We start from the raw sequence: 27983 nt of genomic DNA on the forward strand, positions 1-27983 counted from the left end.
TGCAGTACAGGATATAATTAAATATTTACGAGTACTATAAACCAACTTGATGGTTTGTTATGACTTTTAGAATTTTACTGCTGTTTATGTAATAGGTCAAATTTGCGTAAAAATGTTATATTTGTTTTGGTGACATATAAGCATTATCCAAATATTACATAAAATCTCAGGTTGTGATGGGCAAAATTACTTGTGTTTTGACGGAATTACAACTGGCGATTTTTTTAAAAGTAATCTGCCAAATGGGTTTATACCTGCAGTTAAGAAAGGAAATAATAAGGTAAAAAATAAAACTTACGTTGTTGATTAAATGGTAATCATCAAAAAAATTACTTAACAATGTGCGCAAAATTTCGTGTTACGAACATATTATGACTTGCGTCATTTTTATAGCAGCATGTTTATAGTAGCTTGGTACCTCCATACAACGTTACCTAAACTGTTTAACTAAAAAACTTTTTTTTTATTATTTAGACTCGGCAGTGGGCGCCTTTAATCTTTGCCGAGTTACCAGCGAAGCCAAGCTTAGATTAAACGTGTTTTACTACTAAGTCGTTCGCCCTTCGAGTTACTGAATGTAGGCAAAAGCTGAGTATGGATCAAGGTAAGCAATTACTTTTTATTTATTTATTATGTAAAATTTTAACACGTTTGTTGTTAAATTTACGTATATTTTGTTTAAACATTAATTTAACGCAAATATAGTTTGGCCTTAAGGTTAAAATTTTAAGCAATTTCTCGGTTATTTCAAATGTTAATAAAAAAAAAAAAAAATTATTTTGTTCTAGATTAAATGCAATGAAGAAGGTGAGATTTGTGTAATTTTATTAAAATCGGTGAGTTTCAAAAATGAAAGAACCCTCAAAATCGAATTTTATTCGAATGGAAAGTAGACGCGTTTCTCCGTATATAAGTAGCTCGTTTGTCGACTTAGAAGAAGAATTCAAATATTTACACACTGAAGTTTTTGTCAATATAAACAAGCTGTACAACACATATGGCTGCCAATTTTCATGCATTGACCATAGGAGAACTGCAGTAGATTCGAGGCAGACATCTGATTACATCCTTAAGAATGCACTTGACAATGTACTAGCATGTAATCCATTTTTTATGTGCATAATAGGAGGACAATATGGCTCGCATAGAAGTCCGGATAGCACGCCATTGTCAGATAACCTTTTTGATTTCAGCATTACAAAATCAATGTCTTTACTTGACCGGAATTTTTTGACAGCTGCCAATCATGGCTATGACTGGGTTTTAGACGAATCATCACAGCTTTGTAGTACCCTTGAACTTGAAATTCTTCTTGCTGCCTTTAAACCAAAAGAATATCCAAACCATTGCTATTTCTACATCAAGGATTACTACCAGAATTATTTAAACCAAACCGATAGCAAAAATTTGACAAATAAACTGACAAATTCAATTTTGGAAGACGAATTTGAAACTGTATTTGAAACGGAAAGTGAATATGCGAAAGGGAGATTTGATGATTTAATTAGAAGAATTGTAAACAAAGGGTTTCCGATCAAATTCTTTACTTCTAAGGAAGATTTGGGAAATGCTATTATAAAAGACTGGTCCCAGCTATTATACAAACTGTATCAAAAACCGCCATCTCATTTTATTCAAAGTAAGTTTATTTATTTAATTATATTCCAATTTGCAAATTTTTAATAGGCAATACACTACAATATATATATTTATATATATATCGTTTAAATATATATATTTTTTGGATTTACTTATATTTAACCGGCAGCGTGGTGTAGTGGTAAGAACACTTGCTACACCACACATGAGTCGTGGGTTCAATTGCTACTGATCTCATGCTATAGCGCCCTTGAGTAAGGCGCTATAAACGGTATGAACTCCTGCTGAGCCAGCACTTAATCAGTAGCATAATTACCGGGCAATTATAATCTATAATATCCCAAACTGCTACAAGCAACTCGAGACTGGGTCGGAGTAACTTATGATACTCTATGTTTAAGTCGCGCATTCGACTTTCCCACATCGAGGATAAAGATATATACAAAAAAGAAAAAAAAATTAATTTTAATCCATTAATTTAGGCTGATTATAAAATATTTAATGTGTGTTTTAGTTATTTAACACTGTTTTAAAGGGACTCACAATTTCTTTTGTCTGGGTTTGAACACAATAAAAACTGTGTTGAATCAAGCTTTATTATGTAACGCTTTATTCCATTGAATTTAACACAAATCATATGAAAGTGCCGGCTGTTATATGTATACACACAATCCATCAATACAGTTTAAATTTGACAAAGGGACATTTAATCGATTGTGTGTAGTAAATACACATACTAAATAACACAATTAAAAATTTTGGAGGTCCTTTAAATTTTTTTCTGTTCACTAGGTCAATTTGTCTTATATAATATTGCTTATATTATTGGAAAAAAATAATATTTCATAAAATTTGCGTTTATGTTATTAAGCTCTTAATAATTATTTTTGTTTTTTTAGGTGATGAATTTTTTACACAAAAATGGGCAATTCAATCTTTTTCCTTAGCTCATCAGAAAAATTATCTAAAGTATTCTGATTTGGAAAAAATTGAAAATAAACTTTACGACCATGTTTACTCAGTAGTACACTGCTCTCAAAATTCACATCAAGAAAATGGTAATTTTTTAGTTAAATAAAAAATCGCTACAAATTCTGCAAAAATTTTTAAATTGAATCAAAAAAAATTTGTACATCATTTTTCGTTTATAATTAATTGTTAATTATTTATTAAAATTTTATTAGCTTCATATTTTAAAATTATTATTTTTTTTTATTATTATTATGGGTTTAGATGACATAAAAAACGCAAATGAAGCAGACAGATTTAAAACAGGAGAAGGTCTTTTTTCTTCATCCAAATCTTATTTACAGTCTATCAGGTATATAACTATTTAAAAAAATACCTATTTAATTAACTAATATATTTAATAAATTTCTTTTTTAGTTAAATCAACTTAACATTTTTAATTTTTAAATTATTAAACTTAGTTTGTTATGTCATTCAAAAAAACATCAAAAGTCATTTTTAAAGTGATTATGGTTTATTTAACAAGTAGTTTAACGCAAAAGTAAACACTTTAAATATACTTAAGTAGTCAATTAATCTGCTAAGTGGTGCTTACCCTTTTCGAGTATTTGCTTGATATGTAAACTTCTAATGAAACAATTAAACTAAAAATGAATTTTAAAATAACGAAAAATACTTTTTTTTTACTTAATAATTTAAAATCAATTTTTTATATTTAAAAATTAATTTTACAAATAAAAGAGTTTTTTTTAAATTTTATTTTTTTAATTATTTAAGATTTAAATATGAGGTTAAGAAGGAAAAAGAAAGCAAAATATTTACCTTGGTTGGAGATCCGGGAATAGGAAAAACAACTTTGTTGGCAAATTGGTTGCAAGATTTTAAACAAAATTTTCCCAACGCAGTGGTGTGTAAATTTTAAATTAAAAAAAAAATATTTCATTAAAATGCTTTGCTCTTTAGACCATTATATTCAAATTTTTATCAAGACGTATATATATTTAAAATATTTTTAACAATTTTTAAAACTTTAGTTTAATTTTAATAAAAATGTTAATGTATTGTCAGGTTGCACATGAGTTTGTTGGATCATCTTTAAATAGTTATGACTTGGCCTCATTCCTACGAAAATGTATTAGAACTATCAGGGAAAAATATTGGAAAAAAAGGTAACAGAATACCTACTATATTTTACTAGTTGAATAGGCTGCATTTTAGATGATGTGATTTATTCAACCGGTAGCTTGGTGTAGTGGTAAGAACACATGCTACACCACTATGAAGTCATGGGTTCAATTTCCACTGCTCTTATACTGTAGCGCCCTTAAGTAAAGCGCTATGAATGGTATGAATTCCTGCTGACCCAGCACTTAATCAGCAGCATAATTACTGGGCAATTATAATTTATAATATCCCAAACTGCCACAGGCAACTTAAGACTGGGTCAGGGTTACTGATGTTACTCTATGTTTAGGTTGCGCATTTGACGTTCCCACATCGAGGATAAAAATATATTACCAACAAATATTTTCTTATCATCCTTTACCAGGCTTTTTGAATGGCAGATTTTTTGTTGTAAGGGCCTAAAATTTCGATTTACCCATTTTATATATTCTGAAATTTGCTTTTTTTAGATGTATGCCAAGTGACAGTTTATCAGATGTTGAAAGTTGGTCAGGGCTTCTGGAAACTTTTCATTCTTGCCTACATTTGTTGCCATGTGTTATATTAATTGACAGTATTAATGACTTAAAGTTTGCTATGGATCAAGACATCGGAACTCTAAAAAGTACAATTATTTTTGACACATTTTTGTAATTTTTCCACATAAAATAAATTAAGGTATAAATTTTTAAAAGTAAAAAAAAGAAGTTATACGTTTTTTTAATGTTTATTTATTCTTGATGTGGGAAGGTCGACTTTAGACTTAAACACAGAGTAACATTAGTTACTCCGACCAAGTCTCGAGTTGCCTATGGCAGTTTGGGATATAATAGATTATAATTGCCCAATAATTATAAACTGCTGATTAAGTGTTGGCTCAACAGGATTTCATACCGTTTATAATGCTTTACTTGAGGGCGCTACAGCTGGAGAAACAGTGGGGATCGAACCCAGGACCTCATGTAGTAAAGTCAAGTGTTCTGACCACTACACCAGGCTATCGACTATCGATTTTTTAATATGATATATTTTTAGGTTTGTCTTGGTTACCCCACAAAGTTCCAATAAATTGTCGAATAATATTCTCGACACGACAATCTGATTTAACATACCAGATTTTAAGTAACAGAGCTGATGTGATAGTTCAAAGAATGCCAAAAATAAGACAATCTATTAGAGAAAAATTATTTCAGATTCATTACAGAAATGATGGTAAGTTTTGGGGACAAACTGAAAAAAAAGTTTTTTTTAATTTTTGTAACGATATATATATTTTTTTTTGGTTTTTCGCACATTGATAAAAGTAATTAATAATAAATACAATATACAATTAATATTACAACAATGCGACGGGAAAAAATGACAAAATCAATTTGATGATTTAAAACATGCCAAAAGTAATAATGTTTACATAAAGATTTTAAGTATGTTATGGCATGGTCACCAAACCCAAGATATAGCAAAATGTGACCTTAAATTTTGTTATTTTTATTAAAAATAGTTTATTTTAATTTTTATAATGTTTTTATTTTTGCAGTTGTTCAGTTTTTGGGCAGAGAACATCTCGAAAAAGTTTGGATAAATAGATTGAGCGAAAAACCATTATTTATCACAGCATTGTCAGATCTTCTACATTCTTGCAGAGACACAAATGATATTAACCAAGTCATACAGAAGTGTACAGCCTTCAGAATATTCAGGTTTTATTTTTTTGTTTTTAATCACAAAAAAAAAATTTTATTTTTATTTTTTTCAAAAATTTTTTTAGAGATTTTTGGAAATCGGTTTTTATCCTTTGGAGTCGTTGTTACAGTTGGAATAAACAGTCATCGGGGCAACCAGGGTCGATTCGGATCCGTTCCAACCCAGTAGGGTGGGTTGCCGACACTTTAAAGTTAATTGCAACATCCAGAAATGGATTATATATGAGCGAGATTGTACATTTGTTGTTTTTGATGGGGTATAGAGGAAGGGCAACTGTAACTCTTCATGACTTCGATATTTTTCTGGTAAATATCTTGCCCATTTTTTTAGAAAATTTCTTTTTGTTTTAATTTTTGTTTTTTAAACTACTAAAATAAGCCTTTAAAACAATTGTGGTGTAGTGGTAAGGACAATTGATACACCACACATGGGGTCGAGGGTTCAATCCCCACTGATCTCATGCTGTAGCGCCCTTGAGTAAGGCGCTATAAACGGTGTGAACTCCTGCTGAGCCAGCACTTAATCAGCAGCATAATTACCGGGCAAATATAGTCTCTATAATATCCCAAACTGCCACAGGCAACTCGAGATTGGGTCGGAGTAACTGATGTTACTCTATGTTTAAGTCGCACAATCGACTTTCCCACATCGAGGATAAAGATATATACAAAAAAAAAAAAAAACATATAGAATTTCTATAAATTAAGATAAATATTAAACAAATTTCTTTTTTAGAGGGCAACAGGCAGTGCTTTAAGAGTAAGTCATGATGGTTTAATTAATATTGCTCATGAGGATATTAGAATAGCTTTAAATCATTGCTTACTAGGAACTGGAGTACATTCTGCAAACACACCAAGTGCATCAAGGTATTTTAATGTATTTTTGTTAATTTTTGAACAAATTTGTTATTAATGTAATATACTAGCAGTGTGGGGTAATGGTCACATCACTAGGGTTTAAGACATAGGGACCTGAGTTTAATGCCCACTGCTTTTATGCTGTATTGGCCTTGAAATGCTATAAACAGTATGCACTCCTACTGGGCCAACACTTAATAAGCAGCTTAATTATTGGTCTATTATAATCTAGTATCACAAACTGCCAAAGGCAAAGCAAGACTGGGTTGGGGTAACTGACTTTACTGGTCATAAAGTTGACCTTCTCTCAATGAAAAAAATTACTTTTAAAAAATGCACTAGACCTTAGAATCAGTTTCTTTTTCTATCATTTTTGGAAAAGTTTACAAAATTAACAGTGAAATAAAGATTTTCAGTTAAAATATTCAAAATTTTTGCCTTCTTTATTTATGCAGTCGAAGTGAGAACAAGCAAAAACAATTACACTTATTACTGGCCTCCTACTTTCTCAAATATGGCTCTATGAGAAGAAAGTTAGATGTTTTACCTTGGTATCTTATGGAGGGGAAAGACTGGAATTTACTTTGTCAAGTTTTATGTAAACCAAGGTATAAATATTAAAAAAAAAAAAAATTTTTTTCTTGAAGAAAAGTATAACCCTTCTACACTAGGTTTTAATTAGCAAATTTTATTGTCTTATTTTTGTAGATTTTTTCTCGCTATGTGTAAAGAATCAAGACACAATCCTTGTTTGTATGTTGACCTACTTATATACTGGAGAGAGTTGGTTAAGAGGGATTTCAAATTACCTCACTCAATTGAGGTAAAAAAATATTCAAAAATATTTTTTTGGAAATATTTAAAAATATTTTTTTTGAACAAGTATAAAAATTTTTTAACAAACTTGTTTACTTAACTTTTTTGAAACTAACACCGGCAGCCTGGTATAGTGGTCATAACACTTGGCTTTACTACATGAAGTCCTGGGTTTGATCCTTACTGCTCTCATGCTGTAGCGCTCTTGAGTAAGGTGCTTTAAAGGGTATGAACTCCTGCTGAGCCAGCACTTAATTAGCACCATATTTATCAAACAATTATAATCTATAATATCCCAAACTGCCACAGGCAACTCGAGACTGGGTCGGGGTAACAAATATTGCTCTATGTTTAGGTTGTGAAATCGTCTTTTTCACATTGAGGATAAACTTTTGTTGTTTTAATTTTTTTTGTTCAGCTTATGTTAGAGCAAGCTAAAAACGAACCGACCAACCTACTTAACCCCAACAACAAAGATGACCTGTCTCGTCGTGCAAGCAGTGTAACACAACCACAAGAGGGCAGTAGGTGGAAACAGTTAGCACTCAAAGGTCCTTCGGTGATTATTGTGACTCAGCACGACGATGCACAAATGTCGAGGACAGAAGAAAGTCGTTCGGAGACCGAGGATAAAGATTTTAGCGAGACGGAAAGCTGTTCGTTTTTTCTGACAGAAAGTGAAACAGAATCTCACCAACTTGTTTCAGGTAGAAAATAACTTAAAAATTTATGACAAAACTGGCAGGATTTATTAAGGCACTATACATCTTTACTTTTTTTATATATATATTTCGTGTCGAAAGGTCGCCAACACAACCTAAGCATAAAGTAACAACAGTTATCAAGACCCGCTCATTGTGTTTTTGACAGTTTGGGGTATTATTAATTAAAATTGTCCAATAATTATGTTGCTGATTAAGCGTTCGCACAGCAGAAGTTTTTATTGTTTATTGCACTTTACTCAAGGCCACTACAACATGAAAGCAGTGGCGATCGAACCCACGACCTTAGCATAAGGTATTGTGTTTGAGTCCAATTGCTTACATATTATGTTTTTTTTCAAACCGGCAGCGTGGTGTAGTGATAAGAACTCTTGCTACACTACCATGAGCTCGTGGGTTCAATCCCCACTGATCTCAAGCTGTAGCGCCCTTGAGTAAAGCGCTATAAACGGTATAAACTCCTGCTGAGCCAGCACTTAATCAGCAGCATAATTACCGGGCAATTATAGTCTCTATAATATTCCAAACTGCCACAGGCAACTCGAGACTGGGTCGGAGTAACTGATGTTACTCTATGTTTAAGTCGCGCATTCGACTTTCCCACATCGAGGATAAAGATATATACAAAAAAAAAAAAAAAAAAAACATGAATATTTAGTCTGCCAAGCCCCAAAAAACAACTGGCAGGTTAATTAATAATCAGGCAATATTAGCTGGTCAATAATTTACGACCAACCCAAAATTAAAAAAAAATTAAAATATTTGTAATTTTAAAAATATTAGGTTGGTCACCCTCTGAAGACAATCCCGAAAATCCCATAGAAATGACATTGTTGAACAACAATGAGCTTTCTACATTGTACCATGATGTTGCATGGTTGTTGTTCCATCTCGGAAAACCATTTTATAAAGACGCTAAAAATCAACTTCAGATTTCAAGAGATTATCTAAATTCGGTTTGTGTAATGTATAACCCTTTAAAAATATTTCAAAATCTAAATTTTTTTGCAAATATCAACTACTTAAAATAAATTTTTTAATATTTTTATTCTTTTTTTAGGTTAAACCATTTTCTACTGATCAATTTCTAGCCATGTTCAATTTAACAAGTACAGAGTGTCGTTATGTTAAAAACGTGAACCCAGAATATGTAGCAGAAGCGATCGATATTTTTAAAGCCCTTCCAATTGAGACAATGAATTTGAGTTTTATAGAAAGAAGGAATATTATGGAGGCAAATGGTAAGTTAGTTAGTTTTTTTTTATATTTATCTATATCCGCGATGTAGGAAAGTCGAATGCGCGATCTAAATATAAAGTAACATCAGTTACCCCGACCCTGTCTCGAGTTGCCTTTTGTATTTTGGGATTTCATAGAACATAATTGCCAGATAATTAAGCTGCTGATAAAGTGCTGGCTCAGTAGGAGTTTATATCGTTTATAGCACCTTACTCAAGGTTGCTACAGCATAAGGGCAGTTGGAATTAAACCCATGATTTCATGTAAGGTAGCAATAGGTTTGGCCACTACAACATGCTGCCGGAATTTAACACACGCTGCCAGTTTTTTGATTAGTGTGTTTAATTTTTATGGCCTTGCTATTGGTTAAATTTATGTTTAAAGGGTAATCCCCAACAACTTAGTTTATAAATGCTATTATATAGTTCAATTTAAAAGCAAAACTTTGAAGTTTTATATTTTATTAGGTTTAAAGTAGGTATATATCATTTTTAAAAGAAATGTAATTTTTTTAAGGTATGCTGTCTTTATATTTGGCCAAGATATTTATAGAACAAGGAGATGATGAGAATGCCCATTTACTTATATTGGTAAAATCATTTTTTAAATATTAGATTAAAGTTTAAATTGTGTTTTTATAACGCAAAATATTTTTTAAATTTTAGGACACATTTAATGTTATGAAAATGTGTGAAAGTGTCCCAGGACAAGCATATACAACCTGTGTGTTTGGGGAATTACTATCTAGCCAAGGTACCAAGTTAATTTTATGTAAATTCTCGATTTTATCAGAAATATATTTAGTACATTAAATTAGGTGTATATATTTTTACATGTTTATTTTTTTAGACTTAACAGTACAGGCTGAAGCTATGTTTAAAAAAGCTTACTCAACATTCACAAAATGGTTAGGACCCAAACATTTGTCGGTTGCTGATGTGTTATGTAAACAGGGAAGATTTTATGCAAAATCTATTGACCAAAATGGGTACGAATAATTATTATTTATTTTTTTTTTGTATATATCTTTACCCTCGATGTAGGAAAGTTGAATGCGCGACTTAAACATAGAGTAACATCAGTTACTCCGACCCAGTCTCGAGTTGGCTGTGGCAGTTTGGGATATTATAGATTATATTTGCCCAGTAGTTATGCTGCTGGCTCAGCAGGAGTTCATACCGTTTATAGCGCCTTACTCAAGGGCGCTACAGCATGAGATCAGTCGGGACTGAACCCACCCCTTTATGTGTGGTGTAGCAAGTGTTCTTATCACTACACCACGCTGCCGGTTTAACATTGGTAACCTTAACCTTAAAAGATGTTTTTAAAATTTACTTTGATTTTAGATAATATTTAATGTTTTTATATTGATATAGCAATAGAACTGCTATGTTAGCATACAAGAATGCCCTTAAAATTCTAAAATTTAACAACAAGACTATAGAATATGGAGAGGTAGTGAATATTATTGGTAAGCAATAAAATTGATTTAATTAGTTCAAAAAGTTTGACGTTTAAGTTTTTATGATTTTTTTTTGATTTTATAAGGAATTAAAAAAGAGTTTAAATTTACGAAAATTTTTTATATATTTTTTAGGTGAGTTGTTATCAAAAGAAGGGTCTTTAAGAAGCAAGGAAGAAGCAAAGGAATGTTTTCTACAAGCTCACGACATTTTTGTCACCAAACTTGACAAAGATAACCAAAAACTTCTGCAAATTACAAGGTAAATATTTTATTTAGTATAAAAGTAATTTAATAACTGTGTGTGTTTTAATAAAACCTAGTTTATTGCAAAATGTATAAAATTAAGAGTAGTTGAATGACTATACCTCTATAGTTTTTTTTCAATTTGTATATATCTTTATCCTCGATGTGGGTAGGTAAAATGCGCGACCTAAATATAGAGTAACACCAGTTAACCCGACCCAGTCTCGAGATGCTTTTGGCAGTTCAAGATATTATAGATAATAATATGCTGGCTCAGCAGAAGTTCATACCGTTTAAACCAATTAATTAATTTAAGGGTGCTACAGCATGTGAGCATTGGGGATTGAACCCAGGACCTCATGAGGTGTAAAAAGTGTTCTGACCACTACACTTCTTATAAAATCATTAGAAAAATAGTAATTTAGTGTCACATAAAAAAGTAGCTTTAATTAAATAAAAATTTAATTTTTGTAGTAACTACAAAGAAATATCGAATGATTTAAGGAAAGGAAAATATGAACATGGAAGTTCAAAACCTCCTGATATAAGAACTAGTGAACGACCTTTTAGTTCAATGTCATGGCATGAAAGAGAATTGGATCAAATTGTTTCAAGAGAAAGTCAAATATTGATATCTTCTAGTCCACAGGTGGGTTAGTTGTAACACATTACTTGTGTTAGAAACCTTAAAAATTATGAAATTTTTAAAGAACCTTTTTTACAAATATTAACATTTTTGAGGTCATTTTTTGTATATATCTTTATCCTTGATGTGAGAAGTTCGAATGCGCAACCTAATAAAGTAACATCAGTTACTCTAACCCAGTCTCGAGTTGCCTGTGGCAGTTTGGGGTATTATATAGATTATTTGGATATTATATAGATTATAATTGCCTGAAAATTAAGCTGCTGATTAGGTGTGGCTTAATGAAAGTTCATACCATTTATAGCAACTTACTTAAGGGCACTACAGCATGAGATCACTGGGGATTAAACCCAGGACCTCGTGTAGTGTAGAAAGTGTTCCGACCACTACATCACATTGCCCGGTAATTGATTTAATTCCCACTGCTGACAAGTAATGGCATTCTTCCGCCTTACTTTAAAATGTCTCTTAAATCATAAAGTCTGTTTTATTATATATGCATTGTAATGTACTTTCTCAATTTTACGCAAATGTTTTCCTTAGATGAGAAGACGAAGTCTTCAAGAAAGTTTGGCGCCATCAACTGGTCGACCTTACAGCTCCTTCAGCACAAGATCAGTTGGCAAATATGTTCTAGTTACCCCTAAGAATACTCCAATTAGAAAGGTATATATACCTTAAAACACTTGCAATAAATATATAAATAAGAATTTTTTTGTATTTTAATAACTGTGTTGTTTATAAATCAATTCAATACTGGGTCCAGGTAACACATTTTTTTTCCAAATATAGGGTAAATATAAATACTTAAAAATGTATATTTCTAGTGTGATTTTTTTTTATTGAATTTTTTATTATGTTGTGCTTTTGTTTTAGATAAAGTCAGCGCAAGCTAGGATGTATCAAAGCTTGGGTTCTACTTCAATTAGGAATTCGACTTTGTCTCCTATTAGTTATAGGGAAAAAAACTGGGATAAACAAGGTTGAAAAATATATATATTTTTTTTTTGTATATATCTTTATTCCCGATGTGGGAAAGCCGAATGCGCGACTTAAACATAGAGTAACATCAGTTACTCCGACCCAGTCTCGAGTTGCTTTTAGCAGTTTGTGATATTATAAATTATAATTGCCCGATAATTATACTGCTGATTAAGTGCTGGCTCAGCAGGAGTTTATACCGTTTATAGCGCCTTACTCAAGGGCGCTACAGCATGAGTGCAGTGGGGATTAAACCAACGACCTCATGGTGGTGTAGCAAGTGTTCTTACCACTACACCACGCTGCCGGTATAAAGTACTTTGCCTAATTTGCATACTAAATTCTATTTTAATCATTATCAGAATAATGGCTTAATTTTTGTATTCACTGCAAAACATGTTATTTTTTCATTAAGCTATTGAAGATAAGATGACGGAAGATGGCGCAAGAGAGCCGTTAAAAATCACGCCCCTATCGCCGTATACACCAACAGATCGACCGATTACCTCAGAAGGCAAAGAAGTGCCAGTTGTTATCGTTCCTGCTGGGCGAAACAGTCGACTTTCTGTTAAACTCGATTTGGAGGACTTTCAACGAGCGAATAAAAATCAATTTGATGATAATTTGGAATCGGTTTATAGGACTGAGGTGATCCCAAGTACAGAGGTATTTATTTTATTACCCTGTATATAAAAAGGCCGGCTTCACAGCCTGAACACAAAATTTAAATTGTCTATTTTTAGAAAAGGTTAACAACCGGCAGCGTGGTGTAATAACCGACAGCGTGGTGTTGTGGGAAGAACACTCGCTACACCACACATGAGGTCGTGGGTTTAATCCCCACTGCTCTTATGCTGTAGCGCCCTTGAGTAAGGCGCTATAAACGGTGTGAACTCCTGCTGAGCCAGCACTTAATCAGCAGCATAATTATGGGGCAATTATAATCTATAATATCCCAAACTGCCGCAGGCAACTCATACTGGGTCGGAGTAATTGATGTTACTCTATGTTTAAGTCGTGCATTCGACTTTCCCACATCGAGGATACAGATATATACATAAAAAAAACTCTATGATATGGAGTCAATAGGAATCAAACCATAGAACTAAGTGTCTTACCCACAACGAAATTCTATCTGTATAATACAAAAACGCGTCTAGCCAAAGTTTATTATTAAAATGTGGTTAAATTTAATAGGATATAGTTTATTATTTTTTTACTTTTTATGTTTAGAGGAATACACCAAAATCTACGCACCGTATAAGAAGGTAATTTAACGTTAATTTAATTTTTTGAACATTATGGTAATCACAATTGTGTTTTTTTTAATAAACTGTATTTTTTTTAAATTAAAGTCCTATATTAGCGATATTTTTATACTCAAAAATTAATAAAGTTGGTGTCACTGAACACAAAAATGATTTAAACTGTAAATAATTTCACCTACTTTTCAAGTTATACAACTTAAAAAAAAATAAAATTAATTAAAAAAAGGAAAGGGAAGCCCTGTTTGTGATGACGTAGAAAGTACTAGCGTGTATACATTTACTACGCTACTTAGTACTTTCTACGTCACACAAAAAATATGGTAACCTGGTTTTTTATGTTAATTATTTTCCAGTATTTTTGAAAATTAAATTGTTAGTACCACAGACATTTTTTAAAGCTATTTTATGATTCATTATTCTAAAGCTATTTTATGATTCAGTGTCAACCATACTAACGTGCTATATACATCACTTAAAAAATTGCAAAACTCTGTAATATAACACTTTAACTAGAAATTCAAGCCACGAACAGAAGTGCCATTACAATTCCGGCCCCAACAAGTTATCACTTACCGTTCATGGTCCACATAGTAGTGTAACCGACGTCTTACCCCCACCCCCTTCACCTAGACTTAACGTTAGATCAAGTGGAATTACTCACAGATCAGCTTGGTTCCATGTGCCGGGAAGATATCAGAAACCTGGGCAGGTCTTACCATCCAAAAGAAGTCAGGTAGTTTGATTTTTTTTGACTTACAATTTTTTTTTACTTGAATGGATACTCTTCTACATTAGGTCATTAGTTTGAATCCCGCCGCCTCCATGCTGTAGCGCCCTTGAGTAAGGCGCTATAAACAGTACAAACCCCTGTTGAGCAAACACTTGATTAGCACCTTGAATAGTGGGAATTATATTCTATAGTATCCCAAACGTCGCAGGCAACTCGAGACTGGGTCGGGGTAACAGTTAATACTTTATGTTTAGGTCGCGCATTCGACCTTCCCACATCGAGGATAAAGATATATACAAAAAATATATATAAATATATATCTTCCAAACTGTCAAAGGCAACTCGAGACTAGGTTAGGGTAACGAATGTTACTCTACATTTATGTGAAAGTCATCGTCTTTCCTATATCAAGGATAAATAAATTGGAAAAAATACTTTAATTGTGTTATTTGTAATCCTACCTATACATTTCCAATGTAATTGCATTTTTATAGACTTACAGTAAATCAATTAGAATACTCGTACACAAAATTCTATTTTAATCCAATTCCAATTGGAAAGCGTTGAATAATATCAATTCAATTTGATATTTATCAAGATAAATCAACTATAATCTCTTGCAATTCAATTTAATATACATCCTTGATTTTATATAGCGACCAGGTAGTGGGTTATCTACGCTTATGCAAACAGAAAATGACAGAATCATTGATAATGTTTCGACAAAATCTGGCGGAAAATCGGCAGTTATCAACCGAAGGCATAGATCGCCAATTGTCCATCATTCCGTAAGATATTTAAATATCCTTTTTTATATTAATTTTTTTTCCTGATTATTGCAAACCTGCAGTTTGATAAACGCGTTTCCATCTTCAATTTTGCCTAAATAAGTGTGGAAATCATCTTAAAATGTATATTGGCTTGTGTATTAACCTTTCTGCTCTGTAAGAATTTGCAGTATTTTAATAATAAAGGTTTATATAAGTGCACCTGCCCTCAGACTTAAAGTTAAGCGTATTAAACACTACATATTTTGCCTAACTTAATAGCCTATCTCCTGTATATTGCCATATACTGATCTTGAAGTTCGATTATCAAATCAGAATCTATTGCATATACTTACAATCTTTCACATCGAACTATAAATACCTTTTAAGTGAATATTGTCGATTCGGTGTTTACGGTTTAATAAATATTTCGCGATAGCGTCTTAGATAAACTAATAGTTTAAAAGCTGTTTAGATTGGACAATCTTGAATACCCCGAGATAAAATATAAGCACCTGTTGTATTTATTATATATAAAATTTCTAATGGAAAAAATAATTAAAAAAAAAAAATTAAAAAAAAAATTAAAATTAATTTTTTAGAAAAAAATTAACCTTTTTTTGTTTTTAGAATATGCGCGTAGCGTTTGATAGATCGATCCGTGTTGAAAGTATTGCAAGTACGAATTATATATATTCCACTGCACAAAATACCCCAGCACCTAGCGTGGCTTCTAACTAGATTTTATTTTCCACTGTGAAAAACACTTATTATTTATTTACACTGTATTTTTTAGTGTTAATTTTTTGGGGGTTTATTTTATAGTTTTTTTTGATTTATTTGATAATTTTTATTTTGGGTTTATTTTTTTTATAATTTATTTTTTATATTTTATTAAGCCGTATAAAGGCGGTTACTGTTGTATGAGATTACCACAACCCTATATACTCAAACTTTAACACGTTTACCCCATGAAATTACCTTCATTTTGAGATTAACTAAAACGTTATATGCACCACTTTAAGAATTAGCATCGCTTCGTTACCATAATAAGTTGTTTACAGCATTTTTTCATCAGTATGTTTACTGTTCACATTTTTTCGGCATAGCAAAATAATTAACTATACCTTTATAACGACAGCAGCTTTCTCCTATATATAGTCCTATTAAATCTGAAAAATGAATATAATTGGATTAAAGATTATAATGTAGTTTGGGTTATGGATGTTTATGAGAAAGGGTCTTAATATATTTTTGATATGTTTACCTAGCTTATTATTTAATATAATTTGAAAATTGCATGCTAGTTATTTTAAATTTTTACGGAATGTTATTACTCATTACATGAAATTTTATTATTTTTAAGCCTTCACGTTTTACCTATATACGTTATACAGTTTTCTTCTTATTTATTTAATTAAATATTTATAAAAAAAAATAAAAAAAAAACGAAAAGCAGAAAAAAACGCTAACAAAAAATAAGAATTAAAAATTGTAGAAATCTTCAAAAGTGACGTCGTTGTTTTTAAGTTGCCGAGCGACGTTAGCGTTGTTTTTCTTATTTGATAAATTATATTTAAAGGGTTTTGGCTTATAGTCCGGATCCCCAGCATTTTGATTGGCTGATGTAGGCCGCGGTGCAGTAAAGCTAGCAGCTTTACCGGTTGTGGGTTTAACACATTCTTTTTGCCAACTTCGCTTTACGCTTTGCTTCTTCGGTATTCTTTGGTTCGTGGTGTTATTGCTTGTGTTAGGTTGTAGCGACTCTGGTAACCCGATTTTAAACAGCAAAGGGTTGAAGTTGTACGCCTGTTCGACGCTTTTAAGCACTTGGTTGATTTCTTCCATTGACGAACTGCTTATCGTGTCCCACTTCGGCAAAACTGGTACCTGAGATGATAATAATATATCCCTGGATGCTATTGACTTTAGGAGTAAGCTCCCAAGGGTTTGCGATGACATTATAACAAACAAACCAGTCGGAAGTTTTTGCGCTAAGCCGCGTTTACTAGTGCCTAGAGGAGCCCCATTTTCAGCAATTAAACATTCTTTGTTATCCGATAGTGAGCGACATAAAGCGTTGAACCTTGTCTGGTTTGATTCCAGCTCATCCCATTCCATTTGCCAACAACTGGAATTACATAATAACAGCGGTCTCCCAAATATCACTGATTCGCATATAGAGTCCATTGGAACACGTTTAATAATATTCAAATGGGTGATAGGAACACATTCAGCGTTTTTGGGCATTGGCCTAGCTGTTAATGTAGTAGTATCGGCAAAATCATGACCGGTTAACGGTATTTCAAAACGGTTATGGAACGGTATTTCCGATGGGTCTATTATTCTCTCTTTAAAGTCGCACTTAATGATGTAGTTCTCGTGGTAGATTTTTACATTGAAAACCAGATGGACATGCTCCCTGTCGGTACTTCTGTCATGCAACCACTCTCTAAATAAAGCCTCAATAGACAAATCGTCGCATTCCAAACTGTGCACAGACAAAATTCCAGTCAAGTCTAGGTTGTCGTCCGAAAGCGTGTCCTTCGGACTCTGGGACGATTCCATTTCAAACGAATTTGATTGGTCATTACTTGTTAAACACACTGCGTTTATATGTCGTATGTCAGAGAGGCTAAGCTTGGATAAGGCCTGAGTTAACGGATGTCGAATCTTTCCACAGTCGTGGCAAGAAATAATTGTAACGTCCAGCTTTGTCAGTAATCCAGCTGAACCTTTAATCTTTTTAAACTGGAAATCAGCATCTCGGATAATATGTTCAAACATTTTTAAATCAAGATCTGTTTTTGTGTTTTCATTGTCTTCTAATTTGGCGGTAACTAATTTCTTTAATTCTATAATCGCTGAGCCTATACGAGGGCACAAAGATTTTGATAAACGCTGAAATGACAACAAAACTTCAGTATTTCGCGACATAGCAAGTATGCTAACAAATGGTACACGGTGCTGTCCACTGGCCATATTACAAACAACTGTAAAGAAACGGTCAATTCCGTCACCCAAAATGTCTATGCTTTCATTTGTAAAATTTGATGTCAAGTCGATTATAATGCAGTGTGCAGGTTGCCTTGAAAATGGATAACGAACGTTTAGGAAGCCTGGAGTTGTGGAATTTCGAATCATTTTTGCCAAATATGCTGCTTGGTAACCTAACAAAAGACACAGGTTTTACATACTGCTGCTTGCAGTTTGGTAAGATGTTTATTTATTAAAAACCAATGACTAAATTAACTTATAACAGTTGATTTAGGCAATCAAAGGCTTAATTTGTAAGTTTTTAGCCTACAAAAGATTACAGAGTTCGCAAGTCGTCCGCAAATTTTTGTTTATGAATCGGTTGAATAAGCACGCCATGTTGCCATTAAATATCATTTTTAATTATTTTTTAATTACAATATTAATTAATTACTTGTTTCAACACACAGGCCTACTTAAGTTTATCAGTGCGGTTTTGCTTCTGTAGATGTTTACCGAAAGTTCGGCAATAAAAAAACATTAATCACACAATTATTAGCTTTACTGGGTAAATATTTGGCGTGGTGTCTAACTTTAAAAATCCCAATTGAAACAAGTGTCATCAACTTAGCACGAAATTAGGAGGTGCTTTAGTAATTTATTGTGGCCGCAATTTATCTTGTGGCCTAATTTGCTAAGCAATTAGACGCGCCCTATTATGGCATATTTGCCTTTGTTTATTTCGATATCGCTTAACATTTAGGCACCTTTGATATATTAATTATGCTTGCTAACTGGCGGTTATTTAATTGGTGGACACGAACTATAATGACGGGAGCAAACTGTTTTTGTTTGTTTGCCACTTGACTGTTATCGTGATGAGGCAACTACATGGCTTGCCGCTTTTCAAAGAGGCTAAAACATAGCACATCACGCAGTTCACAACGCGGGTAAATTATTAATAAAAAAGGTATTGCCAAGTAGTTGTTTTTTCTAAGTAATCGTAGTTCAATAATTTACTTGTTAAGTTTTATTACCGTTTATGTTGCCATATTTTAATTTTTAAATCACCCTTTTATTAATGATGTACAACTGGTAAAAAACGAATTTTTAGTTAAGTTTTAATATTAAACTGTTTGCTTATCTTTATTCTTCTATTATAACTACCAATATGTCTATTGAATATTTATAAGATTTTTATTATATCGGGCCGCGGAGTTCAATCCATATAGTCAATAGGTTAGCCCATCTGCCATATTTCAGTGCAGATTTGATTAGGCTTTTCGCGCGATATTACACAATATTATTGGCGTAAAATCGTGGCCACGCGATCAGCAAATTACGTTACCTGTCAACTAGTCCCAAGACGCCGTTTTGCAATGAGCTCAAATGGTCTACTAGCTCTTTAGATAAACTGCGATTTAATTCGGGAATAGAATATTGCTTTTTTGGCGTCAATATTGGCAAAATGAATTCAGTCCCGAGAGAAAAACGTCATTGCTTTATTGGCCTGGAGTCGAGAATTATGGCATTATGTTTACATGTAAATAAGTCCCTTGTTGGAAAATGACACGTGGCATAAAAAGTTATAACAGCGTAAAAATTGGACACCATATTGAAAATTCGGCCTAACATAATAACGACAATAAATATCGATGTTTTTTGGAAGGAAATTTTTAATTATCGCAAACCATACAAGAATAAAAAAAATAGTTTAAAATAATATTGACTCTACTTACGAAATAAATAATTATCCATTATTTTTTGTTATTATTGCTATTATATCTTTACCTATTTTGGGATCCATCTTTCGCCTACTAAATTATCGTATCGTAAACAAACATAAGGTATATGATATCGTGCCACCATATCTCAATTACGCACCTTAAATACACCATACATGAATTTCGCATTTGTGTGTATATCGTAAATCGCTTGGCTAAGCACTATGAGGACTTTAAGCCATATTTATAATGTCTGAAAGATGCTTCAGAGATAAATAATGGTTATTCATTGCTCCGTTAACAAGATTTTATTGCCATTTAACTGTCCGTGTAACCGCTAGATATGTTTAAGTGTATCGCATATTTAGGCCTTTGGCGTTTAAGCCCTTGTATGGAGAAAAGTTAGCTAAATAATGATGTGGATCTGGCATTATCACTTCCGTGATAAAGCATATCATCATCAATTGACTATAAATCGAATTTATTTAAGATTCTATTTTAGTTACGGAAGATTGTCTATTCGATGTGCATGGCATTTAAAAAGCGATATTTTTAACCCAATACTTTATCAGAGTATAAACCACAACGTTTACACGACTAAAGAAAACAAACAAGACTCTAAATGTGTTCCTGTCGAGTTTATACACACAAATAAACAGGCCAATAAAGTATGCATTAAAAAATTATTAAGATCAACCGACGACAAGATATTAACCTTACACGAATGTACATAAAATGAAAGCCTGTTAACTTCTGACAGGTGCAAGATTAGGCCGATAAATGCGCCACACTTTAATTATCGCCAGTTTTTTTGTCAGTGTCCGTATTAAGGTAAAGCGTTAAACGGCTTCATAGTCGGCCCGTTTGACTGACCGCATTATTTAAGACGGAGCACCCTATTTTTGATCAAATCTTCGCGATAAAAACTCATTTTTCTCGTCTTGACTTTCAAGGAGAAAAGTTTAGTCTAAAGACCCACGTATATCAAGAGTACGTGCAAATTTATTAAGCTACTAACTAAATAAGGCTTATCATAACTTAGTTTATATTGTGTAATAATTGCTAATAGTATGGCGTGATAATTTCGTAGTATCAGGTTTGTTGTTTTAGTTAATCAGAAAAAAATTATCTCACAAAAAAATAATTTTCTAGGATTTAATTTACTGGAAAATGACGCAGATAAAAAAAGTTTTTTTACTATTATTTTATTATCGCTAATACTATCTTATTATCTAATTTTTTATTCGTTAATAATACTTAATCATAATGTTTGCAGATGACTCATAAAAATAGGGTTAGTTTAATAGAAATCGGGTGTTAATTTATAGTTATTGTAATATAAACGTTGATATTATGTAGTACGCCATTTTACAAGAAAATTGTAAAAGGAGGACGACATTATTTGATTTTCGTAATCGTAAAAATGCTCTCTTACGCGCTGGTAATTAATTGATGTAACAACAACCGCTTCAATATCACCAAACCTTCACGTCGTTGTGCTTTTGTTTGTTCGACTCCCAATTTATAATGTGTATTCGCGTCACGAATTGACAACTTTCCCGCGTTTTGTTTGCTTGTGACGTCATCACTAGCGGGTTCGTTCGAATGAAGTCGTAAATTAAGGCAAGCCGCGCTCGTGTTTGCAATGCACTTAGCCAAAAAGGTAAACTGCTACTGTAATAACAGAGCCGTTTACTCTATCTTCGGGATGAATAATTTTCTTGTCTATACACGCTAACACCGTGTTTTCATAGATCAGTACTCCGTTGATGAATTTATAGCTCAGTTGGCAGGTTATTTGCTCTCGATCAGATCCGGTAGCGAATAAACATGTCCAGCAGGCGTTAGCTTAATTTTTGCCGGACAGCATTATTTTGCCAGCGAGCGCGGCTCACTGATAAATTGATGGCTATAAATCATTCATTAATAAAGAAAGCTAGGAGACACAGCATATGGCGAGTTTGTTTGTATGTACGATTGCACTTTTTATCGCTTATGATATATATTAACGTTAAGTTGATACAAGAAAAATATGGCTAAATTTTTTTTTAAATTGAGTTTTAAATTTTTAGAGGTCGCGCTTTAAAAAAATATATGGGTGACCGTTTTTTTTTAAGGTCATTATTTGACTTTTGCAAATTTTCCGACCAATTGAACTTCAAAAATTAAGAAAAATTTCCCATGTCGATTTTTCAGCGAGTGTCGATTTCCAAGTGCAAGAGCGAGCAAGACAACGTCATTACGACAAATTAGATCACTTGCCAATTAATTGGATCCTTTACATTCCTAGAGATGCTAAAGAGAGAGAAAAGGGCAAACAGTTATAAAGTGTAGCGGGCATAAAACGAAGAAAAACTCGCTCGTTTATAAACAAAGATATTGTTGACTTTAGTCAGTTATGTATTTTATGTTGTGTGTGTTATGTACATGCAAGCAACTACTTGATACCTATTTAAAGGCTACTTTGTTAAGTCTAAGCGCGTAGAATAATTAGCAATCAACTCTTAACAGCTATATCAGTAAGACAACTGTTTTAGGTTTATCTCTATTATAAATTGTTAGAAAAATTGGTGAAAGGTTACCTGTATTTAACTATCATTTTGTTATAGTGCTTTAGACTATTATATTTATTATCTGAAACTGAAAATCAGTCTTTAAAATAAAAATGGATGACTCTGGGACATTTATGTTTGGAGGGAATCCAGCAGCTGTTGCGATGAGTGCCTTACATGCTGCTGCATCAGCCGGTATTATGGACGGGAAATCACCCGGGTCTATGCCTTTTTACCCCTACTCTACTTTCAACGGGAACTCAGCTGCGCGACCCATGCACCCATCTCTACAAAATGGTACCCCGTTCGGTATTAATGATATTCTAAGTCGATCCATCGCTTCGAACTCCCAAAACTCAGACCCAGCTACTAGTCCCTTAATGAGCATTGCTAACTCCCAAGCCGCACAAAGATTCTCACCCAGTCAGGGGGCGGTGATGGCCCAAGCAGCTGCCATGTACTTGGGCGGGGGCGTTATGGGTAACCCTGGGGCGAGATTTAGCAAGCCCCTTGCCGAGTTACCGGGAAGACCACCGATTTATTGGCCCGGGGTGATGTCCGACGACTGGAGAGAAAAATTAACAATAAACGGTGAGAATTTTTTCATTTATAAAAAAAATGTATTTTATTTATTTTTTATAGATTACAAATGATTGTTAATTATTAAAATGGCGGTTATTATTACCCCGGTAATTTTTTTTTATTTGCGGACTCTAATAGTTGTCTTATTCTTACAAAGATTGACCCAAACTTTTAAAAATAATAAATAAATATAACTTTGTAATAAATATACTTTATTTTATTTTTTTTATATTTTTTTGCGTTATCATGGCGTTCTATTGATTAATGTGATTTAATTAAATTAACAAAAACATCAAATAATTTAATTTTTTATTTTTTATTCCGTGCGAAATTATAAAAAAATAAGTTAAAAGCAGGTGGACAAAATTTATATTAATAATAATGTAAACAGAACAAAAATAAATTTCTGTATTTTTGAATGTTAATTACGATAAAACATGCTTGTTTTTTGTTAACAATATTATGATAGTTAAAATAAATTAGCTGAGTCATTTAATTTATTTTTATTTAATTATTTTTTGTTTTTTTTCGTTGGTTAATTCTGTATAATTTATTAATTTATATTTTAAATTTATTTTTATTTTTAAATAGGTTTTCTTTCTATGGTTATAATTATTATTCGTTTAGCTTTTTAAATAAATATATATAATTAATAAATAAATAAAATAATTTGTAATCAATTTTTTAATTAATAATTAAACAGGGTCGCCCTCGACTATAGTTATGGAGAAATATGGTCGTAAGAAACACACCAGACCCACTTTTTCTGGTCAACAAATATTCGCTTTGGAAAAAACTTTTGAACAGAGTAAATACCTGGCGGGGCCTGAAAGAGCTAGATTGGCGTATTCACTTGCAATGACAGAGTCTCAAGTCAAGGTAACCACTTCTTTTTAATAAAATTTATTTTGAAGTTACTACCGTATTAAAAAGTAACATAAAAAAAAACAGTTTTAATTTTTTTTTATTTTTAATTTTTTTTTTACTTTTCAATTTTTTTTTGAATTAACGCTTAATTTAAACCACTTTAGGTTTAATAAAGCGACAAATTAAATGGATTATCCATTAAAAATATTTTTTTTATTTTTCAAAATATTTAATGCGATATAAAATTACGTAATAAATTCGTCGCTATAAAAAAGCTAGTTTAGTTTAGCGCTTAATGGTCATATAATGCGATAAAACCTTAAATTGAATTAAGATTTAAAGGAGCTATGTGATCGGTAATTTAATGAACGATGATAAATTTTGATTTCTTTTTATATCGACTCCTTTATAATGAGATTATATTCATCTCCAATAATAAGCACTTTAAATTTTTGTCACCGCGCGAAGCCCGATAAATAAAATATTAATCAGCGGCTCAAGCGGACGATTGATCCCGCCGAGTTTTTGACAAGCGATCGGTCTCATATAATTAGTAAATGACAACACTGAGAAATGACTTTAACCAATTAAATAAACGTGTCAGTTTAGGTCCTATTTATGGTTCCTAGTGGCCATTAGTTTTGTACAAATTCAAAAGAGAATTGTCTCTTTTAGGCCTAAGACATTTATAAAGCCGCCAGTCGGCTGTTAATCTTAGTATTTACGATATGTAGCCTAAATTGACTCTTTGACCTTATCCATAGAAACAATATAACAACAATAAAACAATCCAATGCTAATTTAAATTGAAATATTTTTTGACAGGTCGAATTATCGACTATCGGTTGACGTGATTTAAAGGTCAGGCTTTTGCGTATGCCTTTATGTCGTTAGTTTTTAAGTTTATTAAACCTAGATTTAAGGGCTAAATCGCTTTCCCGTCTTATTTAAACGTGGATTGAAATTTATTCTTCTGGCACAAGGCAATCGAATTGTGAAGACAAATAATTTATCCAATTAACGACTGGAATTAAATTACGTCCTAAATTAGACTTTCAAGCCGGCAACTCGAAATAAAAAAAGTCCTGCGCTGAAAAAGTCGAATATTCAGACCTTTGGTATGATAATATAATTATACAACATTCGATTCGACGTTGATTGATTTTTCACAGCTTAATAATCGCTGAAAACAGTTATAATCTTACGATTTAATAAAAAATTCAATCAATTAGCGATCGAAATTAAATCAAGATTAGACCGTGTGTTAAAATCGAAAAAAAGGCCGAAAAAATTCTCAAAAAAATCCGAAATTAACAAGTTAAAAAATACGAGAAAATCAGAGATTAAATTCAGCTTAAGAGCGTTTAATTAAGAATTAAAAATCAACTGAAATTCGCTTTTTTGGTGGGAATTATCTAATCCTAAGTAATCCACATTCATCTTCAAGTTTAAATAGCATATTGTTGACATTTCAAGACAATGCTAATTAAGCGCTTGGCTGATTTTGTATTGTTTTACGCAAATGCGTCAGACTATATTACAAGTAACACACTGATTGGATAATTATCGCCGATTTCAATTGTTCTTTGTTAAGTTGCGCGCCGCGTCAACTTGTAACTGACATAAGCGTTTAATTGGTTCACACACGCTTTGGTTTAATGTGTGGTCACGTGACCCTTGCGATTTTAGGTGACCTTGAAAAAAATTTCGCGACGCTGAAAAGTTAAAAAAAAAAAAATAAAAGTAAAAAAAAAAAAATTTTAATTAGGAATTTACCATAACAAACTAGCATATGAAAACTAAATCTTATTTTTTCTGTAAACATTTTTTTCTAAGTTTTACATGAATTTTGTAGTTTTTATAATTTAATTTGCTCGTCTGAATTTATTTAAAATTATTTTTGTTAATATCTTTAAAACAAATTACAAACATTAGTTTTTTTATATTAAATAAATTTTAAAATACAAGTTCTTTTATGTTTTTTTGGTGGGAAAAAATGTTTAAATTTATCAATATTTTACGTTTATAAATTAAAAATTTCTTTAAATTTTTTTTAGGTGGTTTTGTCTTAATATAAGTGTTAAAATTAAGATTATTTTACAGTTAATGCTGTTATTGAAATGGTTTTAATTTAAAGAAATTTAACATTTTTTTTAAATCACTTTTTTTAAATATTTTTAGGTCTGGTTTCAAAATCGTCGAACAAAATGGCGGAAACGGCACGCGGCCGAGATGGCATCAGCAAAAAAACGACAAGACGGCGAAGTCACCCAAAAACTCAAAGAACGAGAACTCGAAGCTATCAGCCACAAGGAAAACTCATCGCCTCTACGTCACAACAAGGATGACGTCACGGGGTATGATGCAATGGGGGATAATCTTTCTGACGCAAGGTCTAGCACAGGATCGCAATCGGCCTCGTTAAAGAGATGTTCGGATAACGATGATAGTGACGTATTAAGCGGAGAAGAAGACCGCCATTCTTTACACTCCGACCAACCCTCGTCTTCTTTTAATAACAATAACTCAGTACACCATGACGAAAACGACTCAGAAACTGAAAAAGAAAGGCAGTTCAAGTCGCTTCTGTACGGAGGTTACAAGACTAGAAACGACCAGTTTCATTCCGGAATGCCACCCTACACAACCCAGTTCACAGCCGCCTGCTCAAGTAGCCCTACATCTCAACCACCCCAGCCACATTTGGGTTCTTTTAACGTCGGAATGTTTTCGAGAAATAAAAACGCGGCGGCAGTTGCTGCCATGTGCGGTGCCGGCCGAGTGCCAGGCCCGGGTTCTTTTAACGTGACCGGTGCCTCGTCGACCGGAATTAATAACATTGATTCTATCTTTAACGCTTGTCCTAATACCCTAGCAAGTGGAATTGTTGGGGAAACAGGAATGCAAAAATATTAGCTTAAATATACAATTGTCGTTGCATGGCTAATTTTTAGTGTAATTTTAAGAATCTTAAGTTCTTATATTTATTTAGTATGAAGATATCACAAGACTTTATATTCAGTATTACATATTTACTTTTACTTTGTCCTTATGAATAATGTTTGTTTTAATTTAATTAAATGTTATTACTGTTGTGTGTACACGTTTTGCCGCTGTTAATAAAACGGAACTATTTACTCTGGGTTTGTTGTTTTTATTGCTTCAACAAGTCATAGTTTTGGGCCTAATCTTTCTCCCTATTCGAAATGGGTTAAAATTTCGACTTAAAATTAATCGTTAATCGCATTACTACCTTGCATAGCACAGTTTCGTGATCGATTAAAAGATGTAACTTTTTGTGTCGCCGCAGGCCTGCGTGTAGCCGACATGCTTTTAATTGAGGTAATGGATCTCGAAAATGCTCTTACGATTTTGTTACAAAGTATTGATCAATCTTGTGGTCGTGTGTACCGATTTTAAACGGTTTTAAGGCAAGAGAAACGTGTAACTATTAGTCCCTAAGCGCTGAGCGTTGCCAAACAACCAGCACCTCGCAACTGGTTTAGAAATAAAACTCAATTTGCAAACTTTAAATCGAAACGAAACCGGTATTGTTGCATAATAAAGAGAACAAAACACAAGCCAAACAGAAGCTTTATTTCATTATTTCGCTCAGGCCAGAATCAATTATGCAAACTTAAGCAGATTATGTCGCCTTTATTGTAAAAAGCCCCAATTAAACCTTTGGAAATATTCTGACGAATGCTTTTACATGATTATAATGGTGTCATGCAAAAACTTTAAAAACATTTAAGATGACATGTAATTGATTCCAAAAATTTACGTGGCCCAAAATATTTTGACAGAATCAATATTAACATTGTCATTAAGTGGATTGAAAAAAGTTTTTAACTGTTATCTTAAATAGGCTTAAAGTTACACCCAAATTTTTAAATTTAATACTTTTACTTTAAAGTTGCCAATTTAGTTAATATTAAAGTAATAACGCACTTGATCCAAAGCATGACAATGTGTTTGTTACTATATATCATTCGTAGGCTTTATAAATTTAGCCCTTTGAACCTATTTAATAATATTATGTTGAGTTTTTGACATTTATGTGCGAATTAAATTGCTTTAAGAACAATTTATTATATTATACTAATTTA

General features: G+C 32.3%; 3 protein-coding genes across 3 annotated transcripts; 2 read left to right on the forward strand and 1 right to left on the reverse strand.

Annotated features, from left to right (window-relative positions):
- The first annotated feature begins 512 nt into the window (after positions 1 to 512).
- Positions 513 to 16529, forward strand: LOC145744949 (uncharacterized). Its single transcript, XM_082562924.1, has 29 exons — positions 513 to 604; positions 789 to 1639; positions 2499 to 2657; positions 2833 to 2920; positions 3346 to 3475; positions 3637 to 3737; positions 4203 to 4357; positions 4768 to 4944; positions 5270 to 5432; positions 5501 to 5741; positions 6172 to 6305; positions 6752 to 6904; positions 7005 to 7119; positions 7531 to 7819; positions 8618 to 8790; positions 8895 to 9075; positions 9590 to 9663; positions 9739 to 9826; positions 9923 to 10061; positions 10450 to 10544; positions 10671 to 10797; positions 11256 to 11430; positions 11971 to 12093; positions 12304 to 12409; positions 12824 to 13074; positions 13642 to 13676; positions 14190 to 14409; positions 15063 to 15194; positions 15804 to 16529. Exons 2-29 carry the CDS (start codon positions 850 to 852, stop codon positions 15912 to 15914), a joined length of 4725 nt encoding a protein of 1574 aa, XP_082419050.1. The 5' UTR covers positions 513 to 604; positions 789 to 849; the 3' UTR covers positions 15915 to 16529.
- A 129-nt stretch (positions 16530 to 16658) lies between these two features.
- Positions 16659 to 18317, reverse strand: LOC145745953 (meiosis 1 arrest protein-like). The gene has a single exon (XM_082564133.1). It carries the CDS (start codon positions 18315 to 18317, stop codon positions 16659 to 16661), a length of 1659 nt encoding a protein of 552 aa, XP_082420259.1.
- A 4221-nt stretch (positions 18318 to 22538) lies between these two features.
- Positions 22539 to 26790, forward strand: LOC145745954 (uncharacterized). The gene is made up of 3 exons (XM_082564134.1): positions 22539 to 23016; positions 23711 to 23886; positions 26056 to 26790. Exons 1-3 carry the CDS (start codon positions 22539 to 22541, stop codon positions 26788 to 26790), a joined length of 1389 nt encoding a protein of 462 aa, XP_082420260.1.
- Positions 26791 to 27983: the final 1193 nt, after the last annotated feature.

The sequence above is a fragment of the Corella eumyota genome, chromosome 3 (genome assembly GCF_963082875.1).
Source record: "Corella eumyota chromosome 3, kaCorEumy4.1, whole genome shotgun sequence".
Taxonomy (NCBI): domain Eukaryota; kingdom Metazoa; phylum Chordata; class Ascidiacea; order Phlebobranchia; family Corellidae; genus Corella; species Corella eumyota.